This window comes from Aulonocara stuartgranti (assembly GCF_965226115.1).
Source record: "Aulonocara stuartgranti genome assembly, chromosome: 13".
Classification (NCBI taxonomy): domain Eukaryota; kingdom Metazoa; phylum Chordata; class Actinopteri; order Cichliformes; family Cichlidae; genus Aulonocara; species Aulonocara stuartgranti.
In genome coordinates this window covers 30545002-30572910 of record NC_138949.1, presented here as the reverse complement: position 1 = coordinate 30572910, position 27909 = coordinate 30545002, and the positions used below count along the sequence as shown (strand labels likewise).

The 27909-nt window shown below is 39.1% G+C and overlaps 1 protein-coding gene and 2 long non-coding RNA genes across 5 annotated transcripts in view; 1 reads left to right on the top strand and 2 right to left on the bottom strand.

Annotated features, from left to right (window-relative positions):
• Window positions 1-395: 395 nt before the first annotated feature.
• On the bottom strand, window positions 396-9566 carry LOC309720514. The gene is made up of 3 exons (XR_014280501.1): window positions 9124-9566; window positions 1196-1273; window positions 396-1009 (listed from the first exon to the last, which is right to left on the bottom strand). It is a non-coding gene; the product is annotated as an uncharacterized lncRNA (long non-coding RNA).
• LOC309720512 lies at window positions 2681-23125 on the top strand. Its single transcript, XR_014280499.1, has 4 exons — window positions 2681-2705; window positions 3544-3597; window positions 12175-12306; window positions 23053-23125. It is a non-coding gene; the product is annotated as an uncharacterized lncRNA (long non-coding RNA).
• Window positions 11636-27909, bottom strand: part of atrnl1a (attractin-like 1a) — a 332702-nt gene continuing 316428 nt past the window's right edge. For all 3 annotated transcript variants that reach the window (XM_082557490.1, XM_082557489.1, XM_082557491.1), the window contains one exon: window positions 11636-14078. In XM_082557490.1, the coding sequence (XP_082413616.1) occupies window positions 13957-14078 (122 nt within the window). In that variant the 3' untranslated portion in view covers window positions 11636-13956. The remainder of the gene's footprint in view (window positions 14079-27909) is intronic.

The following is a 27909-nucleotide window of genomic DNA, read 5'->3' as shown; positions in this document are numbered from 1 at the left end:
CTCTACCACTGTGTTCAAGTCACTCTTTATGTGCAGCCATTAACTATACAACAAATTTCATACACGCAGAAAGAAAATGTAATGGTTTCAGTAATTTATTTATTTACTATTGCCAAGGAGACCAGTTCACAACCGTTGGTCGCAATAGGAACATAAAGAAAGTTATAAGTGAAGTGTGCCCTCCTTTGCTGACTCTCATTTCTGGTCTGAAGTTTGTGTTCAGCATTTGTAAAGCGTAAGTGAACAAAAGAATACATTTCCATATCCAGTTTCAACACAGATGTCATTTATTTATTCCTTTACTGTAACAAAGTTGCAAACATCCACATACAAAACAAAACTGTGCCTGCTCAGTTAATGGAAACTCTTACTACTATTGATATTTATTCAAATGTATTTATTTAACTAGCAGTTTACCCAACTTTTTGTTATACAGTCTACTGAACTCCACTTCGGCTATCTAGAGCTGCTGCTGTGCGTGCTAATCCACTTTCTGCTGTCGAGGTCCACCATGCACAACCTCCAAAATCCCTGTTAAACTATACTTTATTATCTAGGTTACTGAAATCTAGTGAAAAATCTATTTTGTAGAACAAACTGATGTTTTTGTTTTACATCAGTTTAAAATAAAGGCTGTTTCACTTATATGGTAAAAGAACAGTGGGGATTCCAGATCTGTTACTGTTTGTAGGTTTGCTTACATTCATTTTCTATTGGGTTAACTTATTTATTTTATAATCTGTTTCATCTGGAGTCCATTTGTGGAAAAAGAAACAAGTTGAATCATACTGGCTGTTTCTCTTCACCCTGGCAATTCAGATTTCCTTCAAAGATTAGTCTTGCATTGACATTTTCGATGTCCGAGAATCAAGCAGAATATACAGTAGAATAACTACAATGATGTAATTAATATGGCAGCCTCAAGTGGAAAGACTTAATTTGTTCCAAAAACATACTTTACCCTTCAGTTCTGTCCACTTTACAAACCTGTCTTTGCTTCTGTTCCACCCTGAGGGGGTACAAAGAGCAGATAACACAATTAAAAGTGACATTTTCTTTCTACTTCCTGGAGGAGAAGTGTGGATTACTGAGGTGTGAGACATGCTTAAAAACAAAAGTCTATGTTTAATGAAAACACCAAAGCACCAAAATCTAACATGTTGGAATGGTACCAATTAAAATAATAAATCTCAACCTTATAGCTCCCCTTTGTAAGTCTCTTTCTACCCAGTTTACTTTACATGGACGAGCCCCTGGGCAGGTGGTGCTGAATCTGAAAGTCACAATATAGACTATAAAATAGTCACACAAATACATGACATACAATCCTAAAATTAGTCCCCACTCCACCTGCAGCTTCCAAACAAAACTGTAAAGACAGCTATCAAATGATAAAATCCAGTAAATGTGGAAAATATGACTTTTTGATAGCAGGCAACGTTTCACATTCAGAAATTGAGCCTATTAAGAGTCATTAAAGCCATTTTTTTCATACTGTGGAACGCCATTCATGAATGTGCTGTGATTAAAGCTGTGGGGCACAAGCAGGCATCACCTGGCTTCTGTGCAGTAAAATGGAATAACTTTAGAATAAGAACAGTGGTTGGCTATAGATGCAAATTTCATCATTCATAAAATCGACAAGAATGAGCTTCACCTCATTTTAGTTAAGAATTGACTCTCAAAATCAAATTAATGACCGCGTATTTTAGTGAACTAGAATTTGGTCCTAGCGCGAATACAAAGGTGTCATTTCCACAAGAGATTTTCATCAAAATCTTGAATCATGCTGATTTGTTTTTAAGAGAATACAAATGAAACATAGGACCACTATATTCAAAAGAAGGTTAATACTTCCATCTAAGGTGACACTGTATATATTTAGTAAGATTTTGGGAGTTTTAGCAAAACCCAGCAAATATTAGAGGAGGCATCAGTGACAACAGGTATGGCGTTTAAGTCAGAAACTGCACATAACATGGCCGGTGTAGAGATGCCTTGCAAATTAGTTTGCAGATTTGCAGCAACTGTAGGCAGAGCAAATCTGCCTCTAGACGTGACGTCCTAGCCTGACCGGACTGACACCATGCTTGAATTACTGCACAGGCAAATTCTGTACTTTTCTTTTTGTTTTTCAATGAGTGTTTAGAATTTACTTGACTTGATAATTATGGTAGTTGTGGTCATTTCATGGCTTTTTTCCAGGTGATTGTTTGCTTTCTTTTTGCAGTTGTTGCATTGTGGACTTATTAGAAAAAGAGGGTTTTCATTTATTTAACCCAAAAAGTTATATTTACAAAACAATAAATGTTGAGCTCATAAAAGAGGTCAAAGAAACAAAACGAAACTTTGAACTTGACAAACCAAACATAACCGACCTAAACAGGAAATGACACACAAGGCAGATCAGACCACTATGACGCAACAGGGGGTAACTAAACAAAACACAGTCGTAAACAACAAAAACGATGCAGTACAGTCCAGTTTGTCAATAAATTAAACACCAAAGAAGAAAATCAAAACCACTAAACCCTAAAGACAAATATTGAATCAAATACAAAAGCTTTTTTTTAAATCAAAGAAAATACACATTCTCCCCCTTCAGCAGGAAGTGGTGGTGCGGTCCAATCATCCCCTCTATGTATTTAAGTGCTTTAAACCCTGGCTGCCATCTTTTGTTTGGCAACTCCCAGGGCTCATGGCAGGTAAGAGAATCAATGATTAGTCACAAAGCAAAAAAGAAATGAATTGGTATAAATGCATATGGAAACTAAATGGATGCGCTTACAAATAGGTCCAAATCAATAAACCTACTGCAAACTAAAATGTGTTGTTTTGAATGAAGAAACAAAGAATGCATGATAGTTACTGACTTTAGAGTGTGGCCATGGGTACAATCTAAATTTTGAATGTTGGCTTCAAAATCTGCATGGTTACCTCGCTAGGTGCCATTTGGAAGTTCTTTTAGTGTAGAAGCTTTCTGCACATGTTTTTGTGTGTTTCCTTAATGTTTGAAAGTCTTATATGAGATTTGCTTGGTCATATTGGCTGAGATGAAATGAAGATGCTTCCCATTAAATAATAGTTCTGTCCCTCAGGTTGTAATATCTTTGTATATATTAAGTAACAGGAGGTGTCCTATCTGACCCTCCTCAGACATTTTTCATTTTTAGAGGTCATTAAGTTCTATGAAATCTGAAACTACAGTTTAGATTTGATCTTCTTAAAAATGTTTTAATTTCGAGACAAAGTAGATCTCCATCTCAGCCTCATCTCTCAAACAGTTACTAGTTGTTGGACTGATTTCTGATTTGTGGCCACAGAATTTGTCATTTGTTAGGATCAAGGTACAACCCCCACAGATGAAGCATGTAGCCAACATGGAGGTGCTAAAAGTTCATGTAGCCACCAAATTGGAGTCAGTCCCCTCTCAACCACATGTTGAAAATGACCAGCATTAAAGGGTGTTTACAGATGGTTGTGTTTTCTGCATTCATAAGAACTGACTGGATTGTTTGTTTTCCAACTCATCCACCTTGATAGGTCCAGATAACATTTTAATCTTCTTTGACTCGACCTTTCCAGAGTTCAACACAGGTAAGGTTTCTACACACTCTTGCATTGCCCTTCCTTTCTCTAGGCACACATGTTATAGAGATTTGTGGTACAATAAACACTTTCACTTTAGCATCAATAACTTTTAAGATAGGTGATGCATATGAATTATAACCAGAATAAACCTGAACCAGACTCATTGTTAGAATTGACAATCATCCTGCAGCCTCATTCGCTCACACTCATAACAAGGCTCCTGATATTATCTATTTTTATAGTTCATCGATACAAAAGCTCTATTCATTAATGGGCAGTTTATAAGAGGATCATAAAACTTAACATAAACACACCGGGTCTCCTGACACCAGCATGAATTAACAGCTATTAATGTATCATGAGGGAATTGCACTGCAGTGCAGTAAACTCCTGTGTGGTCAATTCATGTCCCTGTGACAAATAGGTTATGAATAATAATAGATGTGTTTGTCGTAATCATCTGTGCGTCTTTATAATCCCGGTATAATTGGTCATTTTGTTTGTAACTTTAATGTCTGAATTTTTTCTTCATTTAATTCTCTTGTAAGACGGAACAACCAATAATGTGTGTTAGTGAGATGTGAATAAACATTTTAAGAGATCAAAAAGAAGAAGAAGAAGAAGAAAAAATGTATGTCAACAAACTACTGATAAACTCATGTGTTAAGTCAGGTGTTATACGAGGTAGGCTGGTCCGAGAATTATGCTCCTGAATATTTATTAATATAAGTATACTTACTTATAATTTTATAATTAGAAGTAAATAAATAACAAAACAAATAACAGTCTTCTCATGTCCCAGTCACAAGTTATACAGACCAGTGGGTGACCACTTAGTGACCACCTGGCAACCAAGTTTGCTGGTTAAAAAAATGTGGATTCTCCTTCATTGCGTTAGTTGCTAGAGATCACAAGGATTTGGGGTTGCCAGGGAGTCACAGACTGGCCTCTAGGACTTGGCACTGGGGTTTGAGAACATTGTAATGTGTATTATTGACCTATATTATATTTTGGAGAAATGTTCTGTTCTGGCACCTACTGCCTTCTACATGCATAGACATAAAGATGGGAGGGGCAGCAACAAGATCAGCACAGAGCAGGCATCAGTTAAAATGGATATGACAGTGTAAAAGTCAGCAATTTCAAGAAGGGTTGCAAAGTGGTTTGCAGATGCACAGCAGCTTCAAAGGTTTTTTTAGTACAATTTTTGTTGACGCTAGAGTCATGATAAAAAGAAAGAATACCCCCTGGTTTCCAAAAATAAATAGAAGTGTATATAAACTGTCCTTGTTTTGGTCTTTGTCTTGGCTGTGTTGGTAAACACAACCAGTCTGAGGGGGCATCAGTGGATGCCATGACAGTGAATTAACAGGCCTTCATACAAGTGTGTAATACAAATTCTTTCTACACCTTGCATCTAACATACGCAGAACTATAGTATTAGAAAAAAGCTAAAAGAGAAATTAATAAATACTAAAGATTAAAATCTAAAGGGGAAACAAGCAAATTAACTGAAACTAAAACCAAGAAAACGAGAACAATTCTAACAGCTCTGCAACAATACAGTGTAAGAATTCTTGATCTCAAAACTTTATGGTGGCGCATTTTAATTAAACCTCATTAGACTCCTCAGTATTCAGTAGACACGCTGGCTCGTTGTGTACATGTCACGCTTTGTCTCTCCTAAGAGTGAAATGGACACGCATGCTTAAGTTGCAGTACCAGCATAGGGAGATAATATATTTAAAGCCAACAAGCCACTAGTCACCAAGGAAGGTATAAATTCTAAGCTCCTTTTAAGCCAGAAACAATAAAGCTAGGTGGCTGGTGTGTATTTATATGCAAATGTGTTAGTAATGTCTCTTTAAATGTGTCTGTGTAGGTTCTCAGTCTCATCCATGGCATGGTAGTCTAAAGAACCAGAGCTCTGTTGTTCAAGAAACTTAGAAGTCCAGTCGTTTTTTTCCCCAAGCTCCTCAGTCTGTTTATGCTTTCCTATGACTATTTTCATGTTGGCTTGAATAAGATTTGAAGTTTTGTTTTACTGAAATATAATCTGCAACTGAAGCATATGTGTTCATTTCACGCTTAAGAGACGTGCCTATGACATGCTTTGCCGTGATATTGGGTGTCTTACTCTCTACTGCTTAATAGCCTCCTCTTTGCATGTTCCACGGTTACCCTTTTGTACCACTTTTTTCCCAAGCTCTTAGACTACCATGTCCTGGATGACTGAGAACCTACACCAGACCATAATGCTGAGGCTTGTTCTTCTGTCAGGCAGATTTGAGTGTAAACAGAGCAGATTTGAGAAGACAGGTGGTACATGGGATCGTCATATGGTGCTACCTCATATGGAACAGAAGTATATAAATCTTATAAAGTTTGTATCTGTCTTGTGTGAAACTTGTATGAAAAGCATGCAATAGTGATCCCTAGAGAAATTATATAAATGAAACTTGTATGTTTTGTATACTTACTAAAACAATATATGAAAGTGGCCACTTTCATGTGTAAATCATATAAACCTTATATGATTCACTATATGAAGTAGGCCACATCTGATGCAAGTCTTTTATACGTTTTTTTCTATTTCTTTTCCATATGGGATGGCACACTACAAAAAGTTCACATTTCTCAAATGCCTTAACCTTGCTAAATAAAATCGTAAAAGCTGTAGACAAATGCAAAACAGGGATTATTTTATAAGCATATTGAAGAAACCTGTTTGATCTAAACATAAAGGATGAAATCAAGGTTTTGCTGAACTTTTTTTAACTTAGCTTTTTTATTTAGAGAAAAGTTTGAATAACTTTAGATGATTACATAAAGTCAGTCTGGGTGACAAACTGATAGAACAAGAGGGAACACAGATTACACGATGACACAAAATGTTTTCTTTCTGAAGTTAAACTCTGACAAAGCAGGAAACCGGTCACCTCGACCTGTCAGCTGACCCTCCTGCTTATTGTCTCTCTGGTTATTGCTCACAAAATTAAGCTGATATAGTGCATCAATAGCTTCACTCCTCTTTCATCCACATCATTGCACTTTGTGTGGTGAGGGGGGAAAAATACTCTCTTTGTTAGTGCAGAAGGCCACTTATGACAGAGCAGTGCGTGGTGGTATTGAGTAAAGGACGACGCTGACAGGGCCAACATTCTTCACAACGTCACTGAGGCTGGCTGACTTACTGGCTGGTCGCTGGTTTGGTTGTGTGTGTGTGTGCGCGCACGCCTATGTGTGTGTGGAGGGAGGTGGACAGAGGACAGCAGTGTGCTTTGTAATCCTTCGTCACTCCCCACCCACCCCCTACCCTCATCTGCCTGACTCGGTTACTCGTCCTCAGACTGTGGCCCGAATTACCCGCCACAATTGGCCCGTAATGGCATAAAGATTGAGGTCTGGACGGGGCATTAATCACAAGGATGTGGCTCAGCTGACCCTGAGTCCTCAACAAGAAGGAGGTGACGCCAAGCGGATGTGAGAAAGGAGGCAGGAAGAGGGCAGCAGAGATGGTGCATTGAGACAGAAGTGAGAGATGGGGAAGCTGAAGGAGAAAAGAGAAAAACCAGAGTTCTGACCTTAAGAAGTAATCAGTTTTATTACTTAACATGTTCTGAAAAGGACACGAGGACATTGTATTAGAGCGTTGCACTGTGTGCACTAGGCTCCTAACAGAGACTGTGTGTGTATGTGACAAAATGCAGACTTGGCAGAGGTGATGTGTGATTGATTTTTGCTAATTTAATAGAAGACTCATTTCAGACTAAATGTTCTACTTATGTCTTAAATTTAGACCTTGAGCTTTCTAAATTAGAAACTTTATCTCCACCGAGCTGAAAATCATCTCTGACATAAAACTGAAAAGTTAACAAAGGGGATTTAAGTAGTAGCAGTTTTTTTTTAATGATAAGTTATCATATTTAAGCTTGAGCATCAAGAGCACATGTTTGGGAGGTATTGTAGTAACAAATAGGACTCAAACTAATAATATAACTACCAGTGTTGGGTAAGTTACTTTAAAATAGTAACTTAGTTACATTACTAGTTACTTCTCTCAAAAGTAACTCCGTTACTTCAAGTTACTCGTTACTTTCAAAGTAACTAGTTACTAGGGAAAGTAACTTTGGTTTTACTCAGAATTCTCTTGTTAATGTGTTTCTTCCATAACGTTGCCAGTCTTCTAGCTTGCTTACTTGCCGCAAGTGCACTGTGCCACCTACCAATAGAAAGGATATGATAACGTGCATATTTCCACGAGAGAAATCCCACGCCTGGACCGTCATTGACTGCTGCCATGATTCTAGCCTACTTCACAGAGTCATCTGCGCCTTTTACATCCAACACAAAAACTGCAGTCGTGGTGCTTTCGATTGTACTCAGAACTCAGAAATTCTGCCTTCTGAATAGGAAGATGTAGGTAACACCAGACTGCAGATGAGCTGCATACAGGGCTGGACTGGGACAAAAAATCAGCCCGGGCATTTTGACTAGAGACCGGCCCACCATTATAGGAAAAATCATAAAGCCTTTGAATGAAAACAAACACTGTTGTGACAGTGATGTACACTGTTTTGATGGTATATATGCATCAATCTATCAATCGTTTGTTGTAAGATTCAGATAATTATTTTTTAAAAGCTAGACATTTTAAATGAGAATAAGAAAGAAAAGTATTTCTTTGTGCCCCCCATTCCCTGTTAATGCCCTACATGCCCCCTTGGCCACACTTTGCTAGATCCGCACCTGCACAGTTACCAGCTGTCAGCTACCTAAAAAAGGATCCTGGTGTTATTTGTCTCTCAGAAACAGTTCATAACTTCCCTTCAACTCATTCATGTCACCTAAAAGGTAAACCTGTTTCTCCATCACCTGTTCAGCTCTGATGATTCAGTAAGGACATCTCCTGGTTTCATCTTCATGTTTCCCTCTCACCAGATAACCAAACCATATCATGACCAGCAGCTTTTTTTTACAGCTGTGGCTCCAGCAAACATCAGCTGATACTAGAAATTAATATTAAATAAATTCTAACAACAGCTGATCAAACGTGCTGCTGTTGTGTAGCGCGACATCCGCTGGTTTCCTCTTTCGGCGCAAAGTGGGCGATAAACAAACAAGAGAGCCGATCAGCTGATCATTGATCAGTTTCATGATTGAAGTAGAAACGGGAGAGGGAGGGGGGAGAATGAGAGAAGAAGAGGCAGCTGTGCAGCGTAAAGACACAGAGTAACTCCAGCTTTGTGCCTTTTTCATTGTAGCTGAATTACGGGACAAACTGTTCCTTTTCACCTCAATAAGAAACGCATAATATTTTCTCTGAATACCAGACGGGACGGTTGGCAACTCTAATAACTTATGAACAAAATAAGGTTCAACATCATTAACTTCATAGCACCACCCAGCTGTGTAGAAACTCCGTCATGCTAGCTAGCACGCAGTACGGAAAAAGTCAGAATAACGAAAATAAACTCCACCTAAACTTGGTTTATATCTGACCCAGAGAGACTGCAGGTCATAACTTCTTACCTGAAGTTCAGTTCACACTTGGACCGGCGGCCGCCTCGGGTCTCTTTTCCTTCTGCATCCCTTTTCCTTCATCCACCTGCTGCCTCCACCACTTGCTAATGTTACTGAATCTGTGGAAACTCCGCGATGCCACCACACGAAGTAACGAGTAACGACCCTATCTAAATCCCAGTAACGAGTAACGCGTTCCTGATTTTGGCATAATAACTAGTTACCGTGCTCGTTACCACAATAATAACGTAGTTACTGTAACGCGTTACTTAATAACGCGTTAGTCCCAACACTGATAACTACCACCTCTAAGGCCCCGAAGTTGGCTAACCTCATCCACTGGTGGGTGATCATATCTCCCCCCCGACCTGTTGTCCTGACTCCCCCTTGCCCTAGCATGTCTATTGTAATTCATCAATCTTTAGCCATGGGGATACAGGACTGGATACAGATGCACAAGGCAGGAATCAAACTTGCGAACCCCACGCGAAACACATGTGGTCTTACCACTATGCTATCCGGCTGCTATAGCTGGGACATCGTGTTTTTGGGTTTGAAGCACACTGAAAACAAGAAACCACAGAAACATGTGAGGGGAAAGACCATCTCTGAATCGAGGAGGCCTAAGGCTACTTTCACCATCTTACAATGCTGTGATTGCAGCCATTCCCCAACTCTCTGTGAATGGTACTCATGGCCTTTGATCAGTGGTCTTTGATCAATGGTTGTTGATCAATGGTCATGAAAATTTGCATATTAATGATCAAGGAACTGACCTCACAGCGCATTCATTCAGTGGGCTGGTTTCAGTAATTATGGAAATGTACTGTTTATAAGATTGGGGAAACCCGCAGTCAGCCGAGACTGAACAAGCCACTTGGATGAGTGAAGAAACATTTCTACCACTGAAAACTTTACGTCAAGATGATCAGAATCAACCTTTTGGGATTTACTTACCTGGATAATTGAGGATGCATCAAGATATAATTGGATAACCTCAGTTTTCAAGGACCGTGGCAAACAGTCATTTATTGAGCAGCTGTGAGGCCGACTAGCAGTTGTAGTTGGCTTCAAAAAGGAGGCTGTTATCAATACATTGCATCCTTAACCCTTTTAATCATCACTTTGGGCTATCCAATGACACCCTAAATGATGCTAAAAAGGCTCTGTTACTGAAAACCTTCTGTTACTGGCATGCTGATAGCAATCCTTTGATGTCATCAGTGAGTGACAGAGAGCTATCTTAATAATAATTGACATGATAGTTGTGGCAGTTTTCTATAATGTATTCAATGTCAAATCATATGTGAAGTACCAATGGTATTGTGTAGCCAAATGTCAAAATGTGGATCAGCTTTTAGTTCCATTTGTCTTCTGTTAGGTGTGAAATATAACCTGAGAATACATGTGTTGCATATAATCAGATGGCATATAATCATTATTCACTGGTAATTAAGTCACTGTGCATGTATATATTCAAGAATACATTATATGTGTTTTCTTGTTGTCTGTTTTCCTACCCATCTTATCCTCCTGGGTGTATGACAGGTAAATTGCATGTATAAGTTGTAAAGCAGTTTGAGCTTAAGAGTAGCAGAAAGCTATTGCTTAGACAGGTGTCCCTTCTTTCTTGAGACACTTTGCATGTTTGCATTCTGTTTGGTGCTGCGTGTTGTCGTGGTGGGGGATGTCAGTCATTTATTGAGCTTCTTACATTGACTTTACCCTAAAAACACAGGCCCTCTTCATACTCAGAACCAGTTCAAAAACATCTCAGATCAAGATAAAAGGGAAAGTGAACCACTTCCTGCTGCCCCTGACGTTTGGGTATTGAGTGGAGTGGAGATGCCAGCAATCCACTTAATGTTAAATACTGTAGCCTTTTATCTTGAGGGAAGAAAATACAGTGAGCTAAGAGCATAAAAAGGAGCACTTATCTCCTCTTGGTCACTAATGGTGGTGACAGCAGCAGCGTTGACCCAATGTAATGTTCAGAGGGCTTTCAAGTTCCAGATGAGATTTTCAAAGGAAACAGTCAAACAGCATGTTAAATTGCTTCTATTAATATAACAATTACGCCTTTGTTCATAGTTTTCTGCAATTAAGCTCCAATTAAGATGTACACCCTAATGTAGTTGTTTGATTAGACATAAATATGACATTAAAAAACATGAAAGAAATGCCCAGTGGAATAAACTGGTAGTTCTTAAGGTTATTTTAAGGTAAAAGAAGGAATATATAAATGATTACTGACATGAAAACATTGTTTAACTGGATGTCTTTACCTCTGTATTACAGACTGTGAATGATCTTGAAATGCATCCAGGCATTAGAGCAGTGTAGCCACTAGATCCCCCACGGCTTTTCCTTAGAAAGGATATATTTTGGCATTTTCTTCTGTTTAGAGCCCCACATTTGCATAAAAGTGTCTAATTCAGAAGATTCTGGGATCACCTCAACAAGCAACCCCCACCGCTTTATGACAAAGGGATATAGTCGATTTAAAAGCATACAGGAGCCATTTATGAGTGCAGCAGAAGGAGACATGGATTTATTTTAAAACGATAGTATTTGTACAAATGTTGAGCCATATCCAGGTTTTATTAAACAACATCTTACTGTGATGCTCTGGCAGGGAGGTACACATGGATGGAATGTAGTTATTGTTTAATTTGTATATTAAACAGGTCATTTGGCTTGTATGGTGAGAAATGTAATGGAAGTGCTTGTTCTCGATGTCCCCCCTTTGCACACACATTATGACAAATAGGAGGCAGTGATGGTTGTAACCAGGGACATTATAAAACAGAGACAGAGAACAGAAAGTGAACAGGATACAATTCAGTGGCCACTATATTAGGTACACCTGTGGAATCCACTTTATAAAAAGCATTTCTAACTTAACGAAGCCTTTAATAATTAGATTTGGTACATATTAGTAAAGCAGGGGTGCTTTAGATACCTAGGATGTTGATAGCACATGGAAATCGTGGAAATTCAACACCATCTTTCTGCGATACATTACGTTTAAAGTAACGTTAACTTTACTCTGTTTCACAGGATGCTGTGAGAGTCGTTGTGTAACTCTAGAAACAGTGTTGGATGACACTGTCTGTAGTTCTGGCTGATCTTGTCATTTGACCTGACTGACATCCTGAGAACACCAATCAATGCGGTTTCCCAACACCAGAGGTAACAGTACACACAGTTTCAGACTGAATATCAACACAAAGAAGCATTTATTCTTTTTAAATTGTAAATGTGCAGATTTAATGCTCATATGGACAAATACACGGTGGTGAGCTGCCCTTTGTAAATCCAAATCTCAGCAACAAATTGGTGCAAAATTACATCAAAATGCCTGAAAGAAAACAGTAGGTAATACATGTGCATCAAAGACATCATGTTACTTTGTATGCAGTGCAGCTGATAAAGGTGACTTTACAACATTAAATGGAGGTTTGATACGAGAGATAAAGGGAAACCATCTTAACATCACATGAAACGTTCTGTGATGTACAAAATAAAGAGTTAGAAATGAATAAAGACACTGAGGGCACAAGCAAAGAAATGTGATTACTGCACAGACTTCCTTTATAAAATTAATTATCTACAGTTTCTGTTTAAAAAAAGAAAACAAAAACAAACATTTGTGAGTTAATTAAAAAATGTTAAACCGCATTTTGCATTTTTAATAAATAATATATACTGAGATGTGTTATATTAAAGTTTGTGTTACGGATAAACAGACTTGAAATATCACGAGGGAGGATGTATATGGTAGCTTCACAGTAATGAAAAAATAAAAAAGGCATATGAACACCATCAGTAGTTTGTGTGTGATACCGACCTTGAGGTTACATCGCAGCCCAGAATAAACATCATGTTTGGAAGATCAGTTGCATAATAAAATTCCACAGAGGGTTCTAATGTACGGGTAAAGCATTTCACTTATAGTGCATATACAAATGTGTGTATATAAGGCCCAGAGCTACAGATAATGGACCTTTTTCATCACAGAGGACCTGAGCAGATATTAAAACCTATAACTTCAACTGTGTAGGGAAAAACAAACCACACATATTTCATAAAACACTTTTTTTTTTACTTGCATCCAATGAGCTTCATAGCAAAAATGCATTTCTTTGAATTCACAACTTCAAAATTAGCAAATTAAACTTTTTCCTCTAGTGAATCATTGTAATAGACCTCCGCCAACTAAAGACTTTTGCAATTATCTAGTTAAATCGGTGTTCTTCTTTACTGGTTTTGCTCCTGAGTCTCATTGGGTTTGTAAATCAGGAGGACTTTATATCAACTATCAATATCTTTTGACTGGAGGTCAAAGTCATTTAGTTTTGTTTGGTGAAAAACAAGTTCTATTTTATTTTCTCTGTCAATATGGCAGACTGTAGAACCCGGGAGAGACAAAACCACATGGCATGAAAATGGAAAAGGTCTGCCAGCTCCTCGTGGCAAATTTCAAAGAAAGCTGTGGTGGAGAGACATTCTCACTTTGCAAGTACTTCTCTGAAAATATACAGACGAGGGACAATGACAAAAACCTTGTATCTGGTCCAAGGAAGAATATGACTACAAGTACCATTTACCCCTTTTGGGTGCCTGTGAAGAGAGTAGTTTCGCCCCATCTGTATGCTTCAATCCATATCCGTCCTCTTTCCAAACCACTTTAAGGTCAAGGATCATCCAACCCTATTTTTTTGCAGGCTTTGCCTTTGTGTTCACAATTCTCCATTGTGTCTAAAGTCAAAAATAGTGTGTCCAGTGAAATTCCCCTTTGGACGTTTTGGATGCGGTGGTACCTCGTTGAGGGCACATAGTTCATACACAGGTCCCTTGATGGTGCACAATGTGTTTGCGGTGCTTCAGACCCAGGGCTCTTTCTTTCAAGTCCATCACTCGCTGCTGTGACGTGTCGACCAGAGCACTGGCTATGGCGATACCTGCAATCCCAGAGACAAAATAGGGTAATCAGTGAAAGATGGGCAGTATTATGCTGTTTTAGATGGGCTCAAATTTTACTGAAAGTGTGATGTGACAGAGGTGAGATAAATACGGCTTGATCAAGGTAAAACTACGACCACTTTTTGAGAGTAGATTTTTATACGTGCCTGTGTTATTTGTTATAAACCCATGTTTGTCCTTATACAGAAATAATTAAAGGGATGTAGACAAGTAGTACAAAACATTGATACATTTATCGTAGAATATCACTTCACACCAAGAAAGGGTGGATACATGTTGCAACTGACATGGTTGATTATCTCTCTAGATAGTAAAGTGGCATAGTGTCTTTCCTTATCTACAAGCAGCTAGAAACAGCTAATTGTTACCAAAATTGAAAATAACCCTTTTTCAGAAGTCCCTAAAAGAGAGAGGGCTAAAATTCTTTTTTTTTTTTAAATGCAGAATATCTTCATTTGTAAGAACACATCCTGCCAAGACAAGACTGATTGAAAAGACATTCTTTTTAAAAATGTCATTATAGCCAGTAAAGGAGAGTTGGGTCTGTCACCAATGATAACTTATACCTCACATGGTTAAATCTTTTCCATATCCAGTAATTATTTTCAGTGCTTAAATTGTGGAGTTCAAAGTGGAGTTCTGCAAGGATCTAAATTTGTACCTTCTATTTTTATAGTCCTTAGAAAAGCAAGTCCCTGTTTGTATCTTTTGAGTTTGATCAGAGAAGTGCTATTTTATCCTCGTTTGGACTTTCATATATTCACAGTCGCACTGACAGAAAGGCAGAAGGCCAAGCTAAAGGTAGCACAGCTGAAGATGTTGAAATGACCAGAATGGACAAGAACAGAAGTGGGTATATCAGCGAGGCAGCTCAAGTCAAGTGTTTTGGAAATGGTTTGGGCATGAGGGTTGGTTTGCACAGGAGGGATAATAGTTATATTGGACAAAAGATGTTGAATGGATGTAGTGAAGGAGGATGTGCAGAGGCTTGGTGTAACAGAGAAGGATGCTACAGATACGATTAGATGGAAATAGATGCTGTGGTGACCCCCAAAGTGAAAGGAGGACTGTGATTTATTTCTTTTATCTAATAATGTTAATAAAGCTTCTTTCTGGCCACAGCAGATGAATCTGCATAGTATTCTGCAAATTTCTATGCCAGAAGTACTTCCTGATGCAACCCTCTCAGGGATGATTTCCAGTAATGTTAATATTAAACTATTACTGATGGTAAAAATAAACAATAGGACAGATGAAAGTAAAGAGGCTGTGCCAGATTTACTAGATGGGGCAAATTGGCATGTGAGCACAATCTAGAAATAGTAATGATAGTTGTGGTTAGTTTTGCAGGTAATTTACAAAAGTTTTGCTGTTTTCAAAATAAAGTCAGAGTTCATTTCAATGTAACTGCCAAGACCTGTGCAATTTAGGTCACAAACTAAGAGATGATATTCAGCTGCAGGTAATTTACTAACAAGAAAGGCACAGCTTGTTAATTGTAATCAGTAACATATAAATATAGGTCATACGTATGTTGCATGTAGGCCTACATTTAATGTAATTAAATGTAGCCTGGCAGAGAGAGTCGTTTTAATGAACACCGGCTTCAGTAATTGAAAATATCTGATAAATGTTGGCACAATTATGTAAATTGTGTGGCACAAATGTTAGTAAATCAATTTGTTTGCTTAAGTTAAATATTCTCCATCTTATATTTTGTGCATTGAGGAAGGAACCTGATGCGTTTGACAGAGGGTCCATCACTGCACTCTGTTTGTAAATATAGAACGATATCTAATGCTAGTTGGTGCTGGTGGTACGAGTTAGTGAATCTGGCCCTATGGGAGAAAACATCAAGGTGAAATTCCTTAGCATGTGGCGATGCATCATCTTTTCAATAGGCACCTCTTCACAACATCCAAAAAATGTTTTATCAACATCTTTCTGAACTCAGTAGGAGGCAGCGGGGATAGCGCTCAGGTCAGTGAAGTATATCTTCCCGCCATTGTGTCTCTTTTCCTTCTTTTCCCTCTGTCTCCCTCTCACCATCCATCAGGATGTCACACCTCTAAAAACATCTTCTGTGAGTGAAGTTTGCCACGGTTTCCACAGCAGGGCTTACAGACATCAGGATGGATGCACCAAGCATCAGATGCCTCGGAGCATTGTGTTAGTTTGGCAGTTGTACTGTTAATGTGGTTTTAGAGTCATGGCAGCTTTGTCAATACAGCCAGTCCTCTCCCTGCCGACATCCGTGGGCCTGACAATGCATGGTCATTACGACAAGTGCTCAATCTGCCGGCATGCAGGAGCCAAATAAACAAAACAGGCAAATAGCAAAGGGAATCTGCCGTGCTCTTGATATGATTTGGATGCAGGATGTTTTCAGCATTTCACACTCAAGTGATTCTTGGGATATTTTTTTTTCTCCAGTGGGTGGAAAGGGGAAAGCTGATTACACAGTGCGTGACAGTGTGTACATGACTCTGCAAGTTTATGCATTTAAGTGTGCATTCACCTGTGCACAGTATTATGAGTATTTTGCAAGTTCTGACACAAGCAAACATGGCAGCGAGCGGTAATGTGCTCTGTTCTTCCAAAAAACATTGGAGGCAGATGATCAGCTAGCAGCACATGGTGTGTCGGAATATGGTTCATTACGGCTCTTTGTTTTTTGTTGGCAATAGTTTCATAGGTATGCTTGTTTGGCGACCATACATACAGGATTTGGCTTGTCTTGGACTTTTGGTAATTTGTAATTTGCTTTAAACTCCAGCAAGGATTGTTGCAGATTCTCTGCATGTCTGTGGAGTAAATACACGCCCATGCTATTGCTGCATTGCTTGTATGCTTATTCTATGCAGTGCCACTGATAACGCTGAGCTGTGTGCTTGGATTTTCCTCTTTTTCTTAAATTGGAATTTTAAAACAATATTTATTGAATATAGTAAAGACAGATTCCAGTATTCTTTAATTCATTTAAATCTGAGAAGTCTTTAACCTCAACAAAAGAGCTTAAACAACTCCTTTCACATCCTTTAAGGCTTCATAGATTGTTGGGACAGCAAAAAGATATATTTATTGCATTAACCTCCTACGACCTGGCATCCACATATGTGGACATCACATTTTGGGTTATTTAGACCAAAATACTCTACAGGGGCCTGATATCAAAGGGTGGGTTTTGATTATTGATTAAAATCGATTCTGGCTTGGATAAGGGGTGATATTGATTCATTAAAATCCTGAATCGATTTTTCAATATAAATTTATTTTGCCCCAAACGCCAGAATCTCAGGTTAAACCTCACAAAATTTCAACAACCACCAAACAGCTAAAACGGTAAATGATAGCAGGAACACGGATTCTGCACAAAGACGTAAACACAAAGCGCGGACCCGCCGACGCATCAGAATCAGTGACATGTCGCATTTCTCACCCGAAGGCACGGACACGGTCGGGGCTGAAAGCCGACAGCTCACTGATTCTGATGTTTCGGCGGGTTCGCGCTTTGTGTTGATGCCCTTTTTGCGCTGATTCTAAAGCTGCAGGTTTTATCTCTCTCCAAACAATATTGACTGCAAAAGAAGATCCAAACTACGCTTCACATAAACATCGTCATGAATTCCCTCTGACTTTTGCTGTTTTGCTTCCACCACGATAAAAATCACACTTCATGCACAGCTCTCTCTCTCGCTGTGTACTTCAAGAACAGTTTCCCGTCTAAAAATCTGTTTTCTGCATTATTCACCTGCTTGTTGCACAAGTCTACCGTTGTTTACAGCGCTATCGGCCGCTGTTTTTTTTTCTTCTTTTACTTACTTCCGAAAAGAAAGCCTAATTTCTGCTGTTCAATACTGAACAAATTTAAACTTTAAACTATGCAAAATTGCAAAACTCTTAGGTGTGTCTCTAATCAAATCTCTGTAACTTTGCTCTGCTTCACTTCAGCAGCAGGTAATGTTCATATGTTGATTAAGGGTTTTCTTTCGTTTTTGATCTACTGCAGAATATTTTTATAAAATCCCAGGCCAGGAAAATCGCCTCAGTTTTATCCTCAGTTACTTTGACACAAAGGCATTTGATAAAATCTGACAAGTGTCAGCTTTCTTTTTATAGATATAAAAATATGGAAATGTAATGCTGCATGAACTGAATTATAATATTTCTGACTGTCTAAGGCAAAATTTCCCTGATTCAAATCGATTCTAGAAATCAGTGACGATACCCAACCCTACTGATATCCACTTATGAGGACATTATACTGCTACTGTTCTATTGAAATTTTAAACGAATGTCCTCATATATGGCTCTCATTTTTCTTAGAAACAAAAATCAGGTAGAAAAAAAAAATCTGGTAATTCTTTGTTTTTACATTCATCGGGTCCCAATATGCCCAAATATCAAAGAGAAATTAAAAATGCATGCCGTGGAAGAGTTCGGGTCTTAGGAGGTTAAATTAAATTCCCCTCAATGAGAAGAGAAAAGAAACTTGAGGGTTTAGAAGTGTTTGATAAATAATCAAATGAAAAACATGAGCACAACAGATAATAAGAGGCATTTCTCACATTTCCTAAATCTGCTGTCACAGGTTTGTTACCTGGTTGTTTGCAACTTATTTGCTTACCACAAGAACTTTATAAAAAGACACATGCAGCAGGAATGTAATGTTTCTGTGGAACATTGAGCCATTTTCATTTACCTACATACATGCACTGCATCTGCACATTATCAAACACATGGCCTCACAATGAAAGATCACACAGAGTGAAAAAGCAAACCGAATTAATTTTCTAACGTGATATCTGAATATTCCTCCATCAAAAAAGCTTTCACCTCTGACAAATTGCCATCATAATTGTGTTGATTTTTCCAGGTGAACACACACATCTCCATTTGCAAAATTAAATTGGTCAAAAGTAATCAAATCATGCTGCAGGTGAGTGCAAGTGCTCATTTGCTGCCGTGGTAACAGAGCACATTAACGTGATTGTTTTGTCAGGTGAGTTGACGCATCATTAATCCCCCCACCCCACCTCACCCCCCTAACATGCACAGACCCCTCCAACTCCTGATGTACTAATAGGGTCATTAGCAGGAGACAAAATTCCCCAGGAACACATATCGACACAGACCCGATGTGGAAAACTGGGACTGCAGCTGGAAAACATCTGTGACAGGCGGAGCCTGCTTGCTAACCTGGTCACAAAACTCACAGTGAGGCCCTCCTATATAAGAAACATCAAAGCTTGGTTTTGTGTTTACCCTTGAATGAAAGTGGGAAGCGTGCTGAGGATGCAGAGCAGTGGTAAACAGAAGAACAGAGCTATCAGCATTCAATGAAGCCAACGTAAATTAAAGTCAGTCAAACAGCAACATACTGATATTCAAATATTAATAGATCCACGAAACACAGATTTCAGTAAACATGACACATAGCTACAGTGGCTTTGAAGTACACATGTTGGGATTCAGATATCTAGGATGCTTTACATTAATAGTACATGACAGCATTTGGTGGTGGATTTCTTCACGCCTGCTAAGAGATCTGAAGTGCACAAATTTACATTTAAATATCTCTAAGTGTATTAGAGCCAAGAGGACAAAAAGGCAGACCAGTATGCCCAACAGTAAAACAAAACAACCAAAACCATGTGTCTTTAAAGTTGAAAAGCAGTCATTTTAGTGGCTACATGAATTCAAGCAGTGGTGCTCATTGGGGAGCTGACTTTGCCTCGACTTTCCTTTGCTGCGTTTTTCTTTTAAATGTATCTGATAAAATTATAAAGTCAGCAAGACCTTGAATCTCTTACTTGATCCGTATACACTTCTAAACTGATGTCCATCAATTTAATAGTACGCCCGCATTTTGGAGCAAAACAAAAGGCAAGTGGCAAAGGAAAAACAAGATAAGGGTTAAGACTTCATCATTCAAACCTGCACAATAAATACAGGAGTTGTTTGTGTGTAAATGCCACACAATGGGTAAAAGTCAACAAGCAGACAGATGGAGGAGTGGGGGGTGACAGGAGGGCGCATCCCAGTGGGTTAGATGGTTTCAAAGATGGAGAGGATCAAAGTATTGGAGATCCATTCTGGGTCAATGGAGCTGAGTTTCCAAGCTTTGCCCTCCAGTTCCTGTCATGCAGCTCTCAAGTCTGACACTCAGAGGGTGACAGTGGGGGTGTAGGGAGGAGGGTTTGAAGAGGTCAACTCACAGAGTGGAAGAAAAGGACAATACAGCTACAGCAATCCTTTTAGGACACTCAGTCTGCTTATAAAAATTCATGTTGAGAAATGTGCTTATTTATAATAGCCAGACAGTTAAATGAGGTCGATAGAAATTTAATCATTGGGTATAGAATAAGATCCAAGAAGTATTTTGTCTCGCTCTTTAAAAATCTTTAAGAACAATTAGCATTGAAGCCCAAAACACAGAGAGCTCACTTTTCTCTCTTAAATCTATTTTCATAAGAACAGCATGTAAATTAAAAATAAATAAAAGTTGGCTTAATATTTATTTTTCTATTCTGTCCTTTTGGTGCTAATGTTTAGTCACAACTATAAACGGTAAAGCTTACTTGGTTTTGGGTCTCACACCCTCCCGCCTAATAAAGGAGACATGGAAATGTGTTTAATTTAATCTCGCTTTAATCAGGCATCAATTTTATTCATTGAAGGCTGTTAGTGATAAATAGCATACCATTCTAACTGATCAATTTTCTAATCTCTTCTCTATTAGCTGTAGTTTGAGCAATGTAAAAGAGACTTGGCAGCAGATGAGGATCAAGCATATAAACGTTGATACATTTTCTGCATTGCCAACTGAAAACAGGAAGATTTCTATAATAGTGTGATACACAGTTTGCACTGCTGTGACTGTAAAGCTCTGCTCCATTCAGTGGTGATAGTAAAATACAGTGTCACAGATCAGTGTCACATTGGATGACTGAGTCGAACTGTCAGAGAGACGGCCCAGTATTTGACTCCAGGATACTTTGGTATGCAGATGAGTTTAAGGTGAATGCAAAGTGTACCCGATCCAGTAACTACAAAACAAGTCTAAATCATTACCCTCGACAGTTTTTCATATGGCTTTGTTCAACAAACTTATCTTTTATAGTCAAAAAGCTCCACTTTGGTCACATCTGTCCAAAGGACATTGTTCCAGAGCTTTTGTGGTTTCTTCAGATGCAACTTTGTAAAACTAAACTGTGCTCCTGTGTTGTTTCTAGAGAGAAGAGGCCTTCTCCTGGCATCCCTTCCTAAAAAGCCTTACTTGTCTTTTTCTAATTGTACTGTCATAAACCTTAACATTTAATAATGTCTGACCATTGTACACTCTGCTCTGGGGGTGAATTTGATGGGGCATCCATTACTGTAATGCAGTCCTGTGACAACATTCTTTACGAGATCATTGTATAAAACATATTCCTACAGCAAAGAGTCTATACAACACTTAACGCATAGTATAAATAAAAGAATCTGTGAAAACATGGCATTTCCTGTGGATTTTAAACCAAAGCTCTAAATCTGATCTGCTCCGTGCAGCTTATGTCTATCATGATCTAACCAGGTAAAGAGAGCCATCGTTGTGACACTAAAAACTTTGGCTTTAGGCTCAACAAAGCTTGTTAACCTATTCATTTTCTTTCTAGCATACCCCTCTGGTCTCACTCTATGAGCTGAGCTAGTGTTACTACAAACATCTTGGCCTGTCAACACAAAAACAGTTTCAGCTGCATTTTGCACTTGTTGTTCTTACGTCTGACAGAACAAATGCATTCTTGTTTTCATCAGTCCAGCTGTCAGTATGTAACAGCTTGCATTGCTCTTTGTGTATATCCATGAACATAGCTTGAAAACACATTTCACATGTTTATGTAGAAGCCTCGATTTGAGTATTTTTCACGGTATTATTTTTATTGGAGTTAGAAATGTACATATCAGGGCCCTGTACTGAAGAACACCAAGGGGATCATTTCCTGGTTTCACATACCCTAACATTGTGTAATTACTTAAAGAGACCCAAACCATTTTGGGGACTAGGCCCTAAAGATGTTGATTTCTGCTGTAAATGTTGGCATTTAAACAAAGGATTCAAGAATTTACGCACTTTTTTTTGCTCACTTTTGAAAGCAGTCTCAGAGGGTCCCTATCTAGACACAGTTTTAACAGGTAGCTATACATGTAGTAGAACGACATGAAAGTCGAACCATTGTTTTGGTCCTGAGGTAAAAAAAACAGACAGTTGCTTTCCAATTTCATTGTTACTTCTAGAATAAAAAAGAAACTGCTGCTTAGCTGTTTTAAAATGGATTTTTAAAATATTTAAGTGTTCACAATGGAAATGCTAAAATGTTGTTTCCAAACAACAATTGTGCAAAGAGAGATGTTAGGCACATTCTGACCAGCTTTGTGGATCTACTAAGCTGTTCAATAAAGCTGCAGAATATTTCTATAAATCCTTTGTTTGCTCCCTGCACAATCATACTGCATCAAGGAGTAATATGGCAAACGAGGCTTAACTAAATTAGGAAAGTGTTTTATTAATGTGTCAACTCTTATCATTTTTTTTCCATAGTGGTGTATTTTTGCCCTATTCAGGGATAATAAAGTTGAATTTTTCTTCCCTTTCGGGAGAGGGCCAACGTGAGAATGATAGAGCAAAATGAGCAAAAGATGCTTTCTCAGGAGAGGGAACAAGGCAAAGAGAAGCCTTTTAGAGGGGTTTGGCTTATCTCCCAAATCTGTCCCCAAGTTTGACCATCCATTCAACATGTGCTTTATGGAATGACAGAATTTCACTGTGGATACTGTCCACAAAAACCTGTGGAAGGTGCTGTGGATTTTGAACTTCTAGTGGCATTGTGATGTGCCAGGATTAAGATGCAGCTGAGGTGAGGAGGGTATCAGGGTTCAGAAACTCAGAATCGCCTCTACTTTTTACAGATAATGTGGTTCTGATTTGCACTTCAGATCTGGAAATCTGCGAATGATGGTAAAATGGAACATGAGATGGGTAAGTAATAGTGGTATGATACCAAATGATTTTCAAACATGAATCAGAAGGCAAGATTGTATTCCACTTTTCACGTTTAGTCATTACCTCTATATTATGACCAAGAGAATGAAAATGTACTTTATCTGAACTTCATTTTGGGTGTATCCAACTTTAGAGAGCACAACACAAAGCTGCTGTCTGAGAAAATAGTCAGCTGTGGTACTTTTGGCATCTGTGCATGTTTTCCTGCAAAGCCCCTAGATCTAAACTCCAAACTCACTGGAGGATTACATGATGTATCTGGCTTGGGAATGCCTCAGGATGCTACACGAGAAGCCAAAAACATTGGTCACAATATCTTCTTAGACTTCTGCAACCATGACCTGACTTTGGGTAAGAAGATGATGATGGATGGATGGAACAAGTATGGATGGATGGATGCCTACAACATTTGTCTTACTGTGCAAATCTGTTTTTGTTAACAAAGAGGTGTTACCTTGGGCTCCGTTCTTAACAATTCTGTAACCACTGATGTATTGCCAATCTTCTACTTGTTTTCACACATAATTCATTTTAGAAACTTGGTTCTGCTTCTTATCAAAACTGTCTTTGAAGTCTTCCTTTCTCTCTTTGTCTGTCACATTGCTTTTTCTATTTTTACTCTTGAAAGACTTAACATCTTACAGTACCTGTATTTCTCTCTTTTTTCCCCTTTTCTCATATATTCAAGGGCCTAACTGTGCTGCTGAATAGGCAGATTAGTGCAGGAAAAGGCGGCTGTGAATAGTGCTGTGCCTCTGTTTCTATTGACCCACTATCTAAGCTCAGGAGAGCGCCTGAGAAGAAAATGTAGCCTACAGTCTGTCTTTCTCCATCCTGAACTCTGCTGCGTTGAACTGAGAATAGTTGCACTCTGCTAAATCCACTAATATCATTGATAGAGCCGCTTTATGTACCAAATAATAAAAAAGTGGGGGGGAGACACCAGCTGCAGCAGATGGAGCAGAAACGGGTAAAACTGACATGAGAAAGTTCAATTGAATTGGGATGCAGAGACGGAGAAGTGGTGGCTGGAGCCAAAAATACGATCTCTTATTTTTTTCCATTCTCCCCTATGTCACCCATCCTGTCAGCCTTTTTCTCCTGCTCTGTCCATCATGTCAGGCCACTGTGACTTTGAATCAGTCAAACAGTCACACAGTGGTCAAGCTGTTGCGCTGAGCTCTTAGAGGCAGGCACTATGTGTTAGTTGTCCACTGCAATTTGGCTGACAACAGCTGTCAGCCGGTCTAACTGGAGTGGTTGCCTGCTATTTACTTGACTTTTCAGGATTTCTGATTGAATTATTGGACCAGAAAGTGAATCTATTATTAGAGAAATGGATTTGGTTTTACACAGTGATCTTTGTGTTATTTGCAATGTCACTGTATTTCTGTCTAGCTGGATCAAAATGAAGAAACAAGAGCTTCACACGGGAGCTTTTGGAGGCCTCTTCTGCTATCCAGAAAGGATGTTTCACATGCAGAGGTTAGCTCATGCAGCATGATAAAAACTCACACCATCCTGTGATACATGGAGAGTGCAGTTACACTGTAGCGGTGCAGGAAAGTAGAACTGCTCTGCAGCTCATGCAGTGCAACATGTCACACTCTAAAACTCATCAGATTCCCAAATTACCTCTCCAAGCAGAAAGAGTAACTGCTTGGATTTGCAGTCTCATTTTTCACTGATTAGACTTGGACACTAGACTCACCAGGAAAGCAGGAGCTTTGCCTTTAGGCGTACGCTCTCTTTATCATAAGTTTAGCAGAACCCTGGCTAATGCTTGAACAATATGCCAGTTTATCTGTGCTCCATTTATCGCTTGCTTTGAAAGAGGGTGAAAACCAAATCAAATTCGGCTGAAATAAAGAAACCTCTTAGAACAGCGTAATGGCTTAATGCTTAAAATGTGCCATTTGTCGCGTAGTTGCTGCAGTATGCACCAGATGTGCTGCAGGTACAGTAAATGACGTTTTTCAACTTAGGGACTGATTGCAATTAAATGTCTTCTCTGCTGGAGTCTGGATAATGAAAAGTGAGACGATTACTAAAAAATCCACACATCAGCTTGGAATGACGTCTTTTGGTGATTTACAGAATATCTTTAGTTGAATTGGAAGGTGATGTAGCTCTTCTCAGTAGGTGCTTTTTGATCAGTGTTTTTTGTGCTGATTATGTAAGACTAAGTGGATCCTGGACAGTAACTACATACCTTCCACTACATGGAAATCATGTAGATCGAAGGCATTTTTCTCTTGACATTTGCACTAACAGGAACTCTGAAGTGAAGTACTAGTTGCTGGGTAGTGGTTGGTAATGCAGTGTCGCCTTGTTGTGGTCTTTTCATTTTTTTTCAGCCTCTTCCTTTTCTTTCTGTGCTTTTTGTGAAGTGTTCTCTATTTTGCTCTTACCTGTCAAAACTATAATTTCCTCTGGCTTTTTTAATAGATTTCAGGTTATTTAGTTGTGTTTTTTTAAAGGTTGATGTTAAGAGCTCTTGTTTTTGTTAGCGTTACGCCTTTTTGTCCATTTAATGACCAATTAGCATACACTTATCTACACCAGTTATAGTGCACCTACGTTATATTAAGCAAGATGAGTAAGACTACAAAAACGTAGCACCAAAAAGTAGAATGGTTCCCAGGTCCAGCAGTGTACACACAGGAAAAAATACCAGGTACTACCTTGTACAGTTACTAGAATTATGGATAAGTTCCTGCAGTCTGAAAGAACCTGTGTGGAGGACATTTTCTATCCCCCGCCTTCGAAGAACAGTAATGGAACATTACAGATTAAGGAAAGAGTAAGCAGGATTTATTCTTTTTTTTTTTTTTACAGGAAGCTGAGAAACTGTGAGCTGTAAACATGGGGCTTCATTTTGTTTCCAGTTGTTCTTTCCCCCTCTTACATGTAAAGGGTCAGTTAATGGTAACACCTCGAGGGAGCAGAGCAACGCAGGACAAGAAGAAAACAAAGATGATGCGAAGGAAAGCGAGCTAAAATGGGCACGCTCATCATAGATTCCTCTTGAAGTGTCTTTCACAGAGGGTGGGTGGAGCAAGCCTGCAGTGATTTCACCTTCATACATGCTAACATCAATGGGGGACTGCTGTCTGACCCTACACAAGAGCCTCTCTAGGGAGCATAAGGTTGGTAGGAGAGGAGCATGAGTGTATAGTAGGCGGGAAATTTGTTGTTACTGAAGCACTTTCATGTGGCGTTCTAAAAGTTGTGTTGATGTTCTACATTTCGTTTGTATTTCTGAATACTGTGATTGTCTGTGTGTGCTTATGTGGTAATCAGAGCAACAATAACAATGTCAGACTTCAAACACTGGTAGCAATAACTGCTGTTCCACTGTGATGAAAAAGGCCTAAACATTCTCCAGAGAGCAGCCTGACTGGAACAATGAGCCTCGTATTGCCCTTAATTTTCTGAAAATGAGTCTAAACCTTCTGTGATGAGCTAATGTCCAAAACATCAGGTAGATTAAGGTAGTGAACAAAAAACATCATGCCAATTGTAGTACTTTCATTATAACACATTGCATGTGTGGTTCAGCAGTTAACTGGCTTTTTTTTTTTAAATCAAATTTGTCAACAGTGAATACATTCCTATAATAGGGATTCTGTGTGTGTGCATTTAAAAAAAAATCCCCTCTTGTCCTTGTGAGCCGTCTTTATTCTTTCAAGATTGGGTCGTCTACCAGAGGCCTGGAAGCTTGTATCTTTGCTGTTCCTAGGACTGCGCTCTTCTGGAAAGAGATCTGTTGTTCCCGGGATCTGCTGGAGCCACTTGCCTAGCTTTGGGGTCACTGCACCGAGTGCTCCTCTTACCACTGGGACCACTGTTACCTTCACCCTCCAAATCTTCTTGAGTTCTTCTTTGAGCCCTTCGTACTTCTCCAGCTTCTCATGTTGCTTCTTCCTGATGTTGCTGTCATTCGGTATCGCTACAGGTGTCTTCCTCTGCTTGTCCACCACCACTATGCCCAGTTGGTTAGCCATCACTGGTTTGTCCATCTGTATCTGGAAGTATCATCAGGGCATACTCAGCACAGATGTTTCTGTATACTAAGCTTGGTTATGGCGTTCCATGTATGCCCTTGTCTGCTAGCATCTTACACCCTGCTGTTATGGTAAATGGACTGGTTCTTATATAACGCTTTTCTACTCTTCTGAGCACTCAAAGCGCTTTACACAACTTGTGCATTCACCCATTCACACAAGCACATTGTTCTAAGTGCTTTTCTAAGTAGCATTCACACACATTCATACTCCGATGGATGCATCTGGTTAATATCTTACCCAAGGATATTTGGGAAGCCAGGAATTGAACCAGGATCAGTAGATGACCTGCTCTACCGCCTGAGCTACAGCCACATGTGCTGGATTGTCACAGAGGCATCTTAACACAGCCTGCACCTGGGGTCTTGTCTGGGGAAGTAGACCCCAACCTCTATGGATCTTGTAGTGCCATGATTAGCACAGAGGCACTAATCATGGCAGCACAGGGACAAGCTGTTTTGGTCCCGCTTTGTCCAGCCAGCGGTAGGATTTCTGGATATCAGCCAGTTGCTCTATCTGCTGGTGGGGCAAATTATTATTATTGTCGTTGTTATTTATGGACTGGTTGGCTAAGATTAATGGCATGAAATTGATGGATGGCCTAATGACACACAAAGGAGAAATTTAACATTTCTTGGCTACTTTCTGGTCCTCATTTTTTCATGAAACACTTGTGTTACCTTTAGTGTCTCTAGT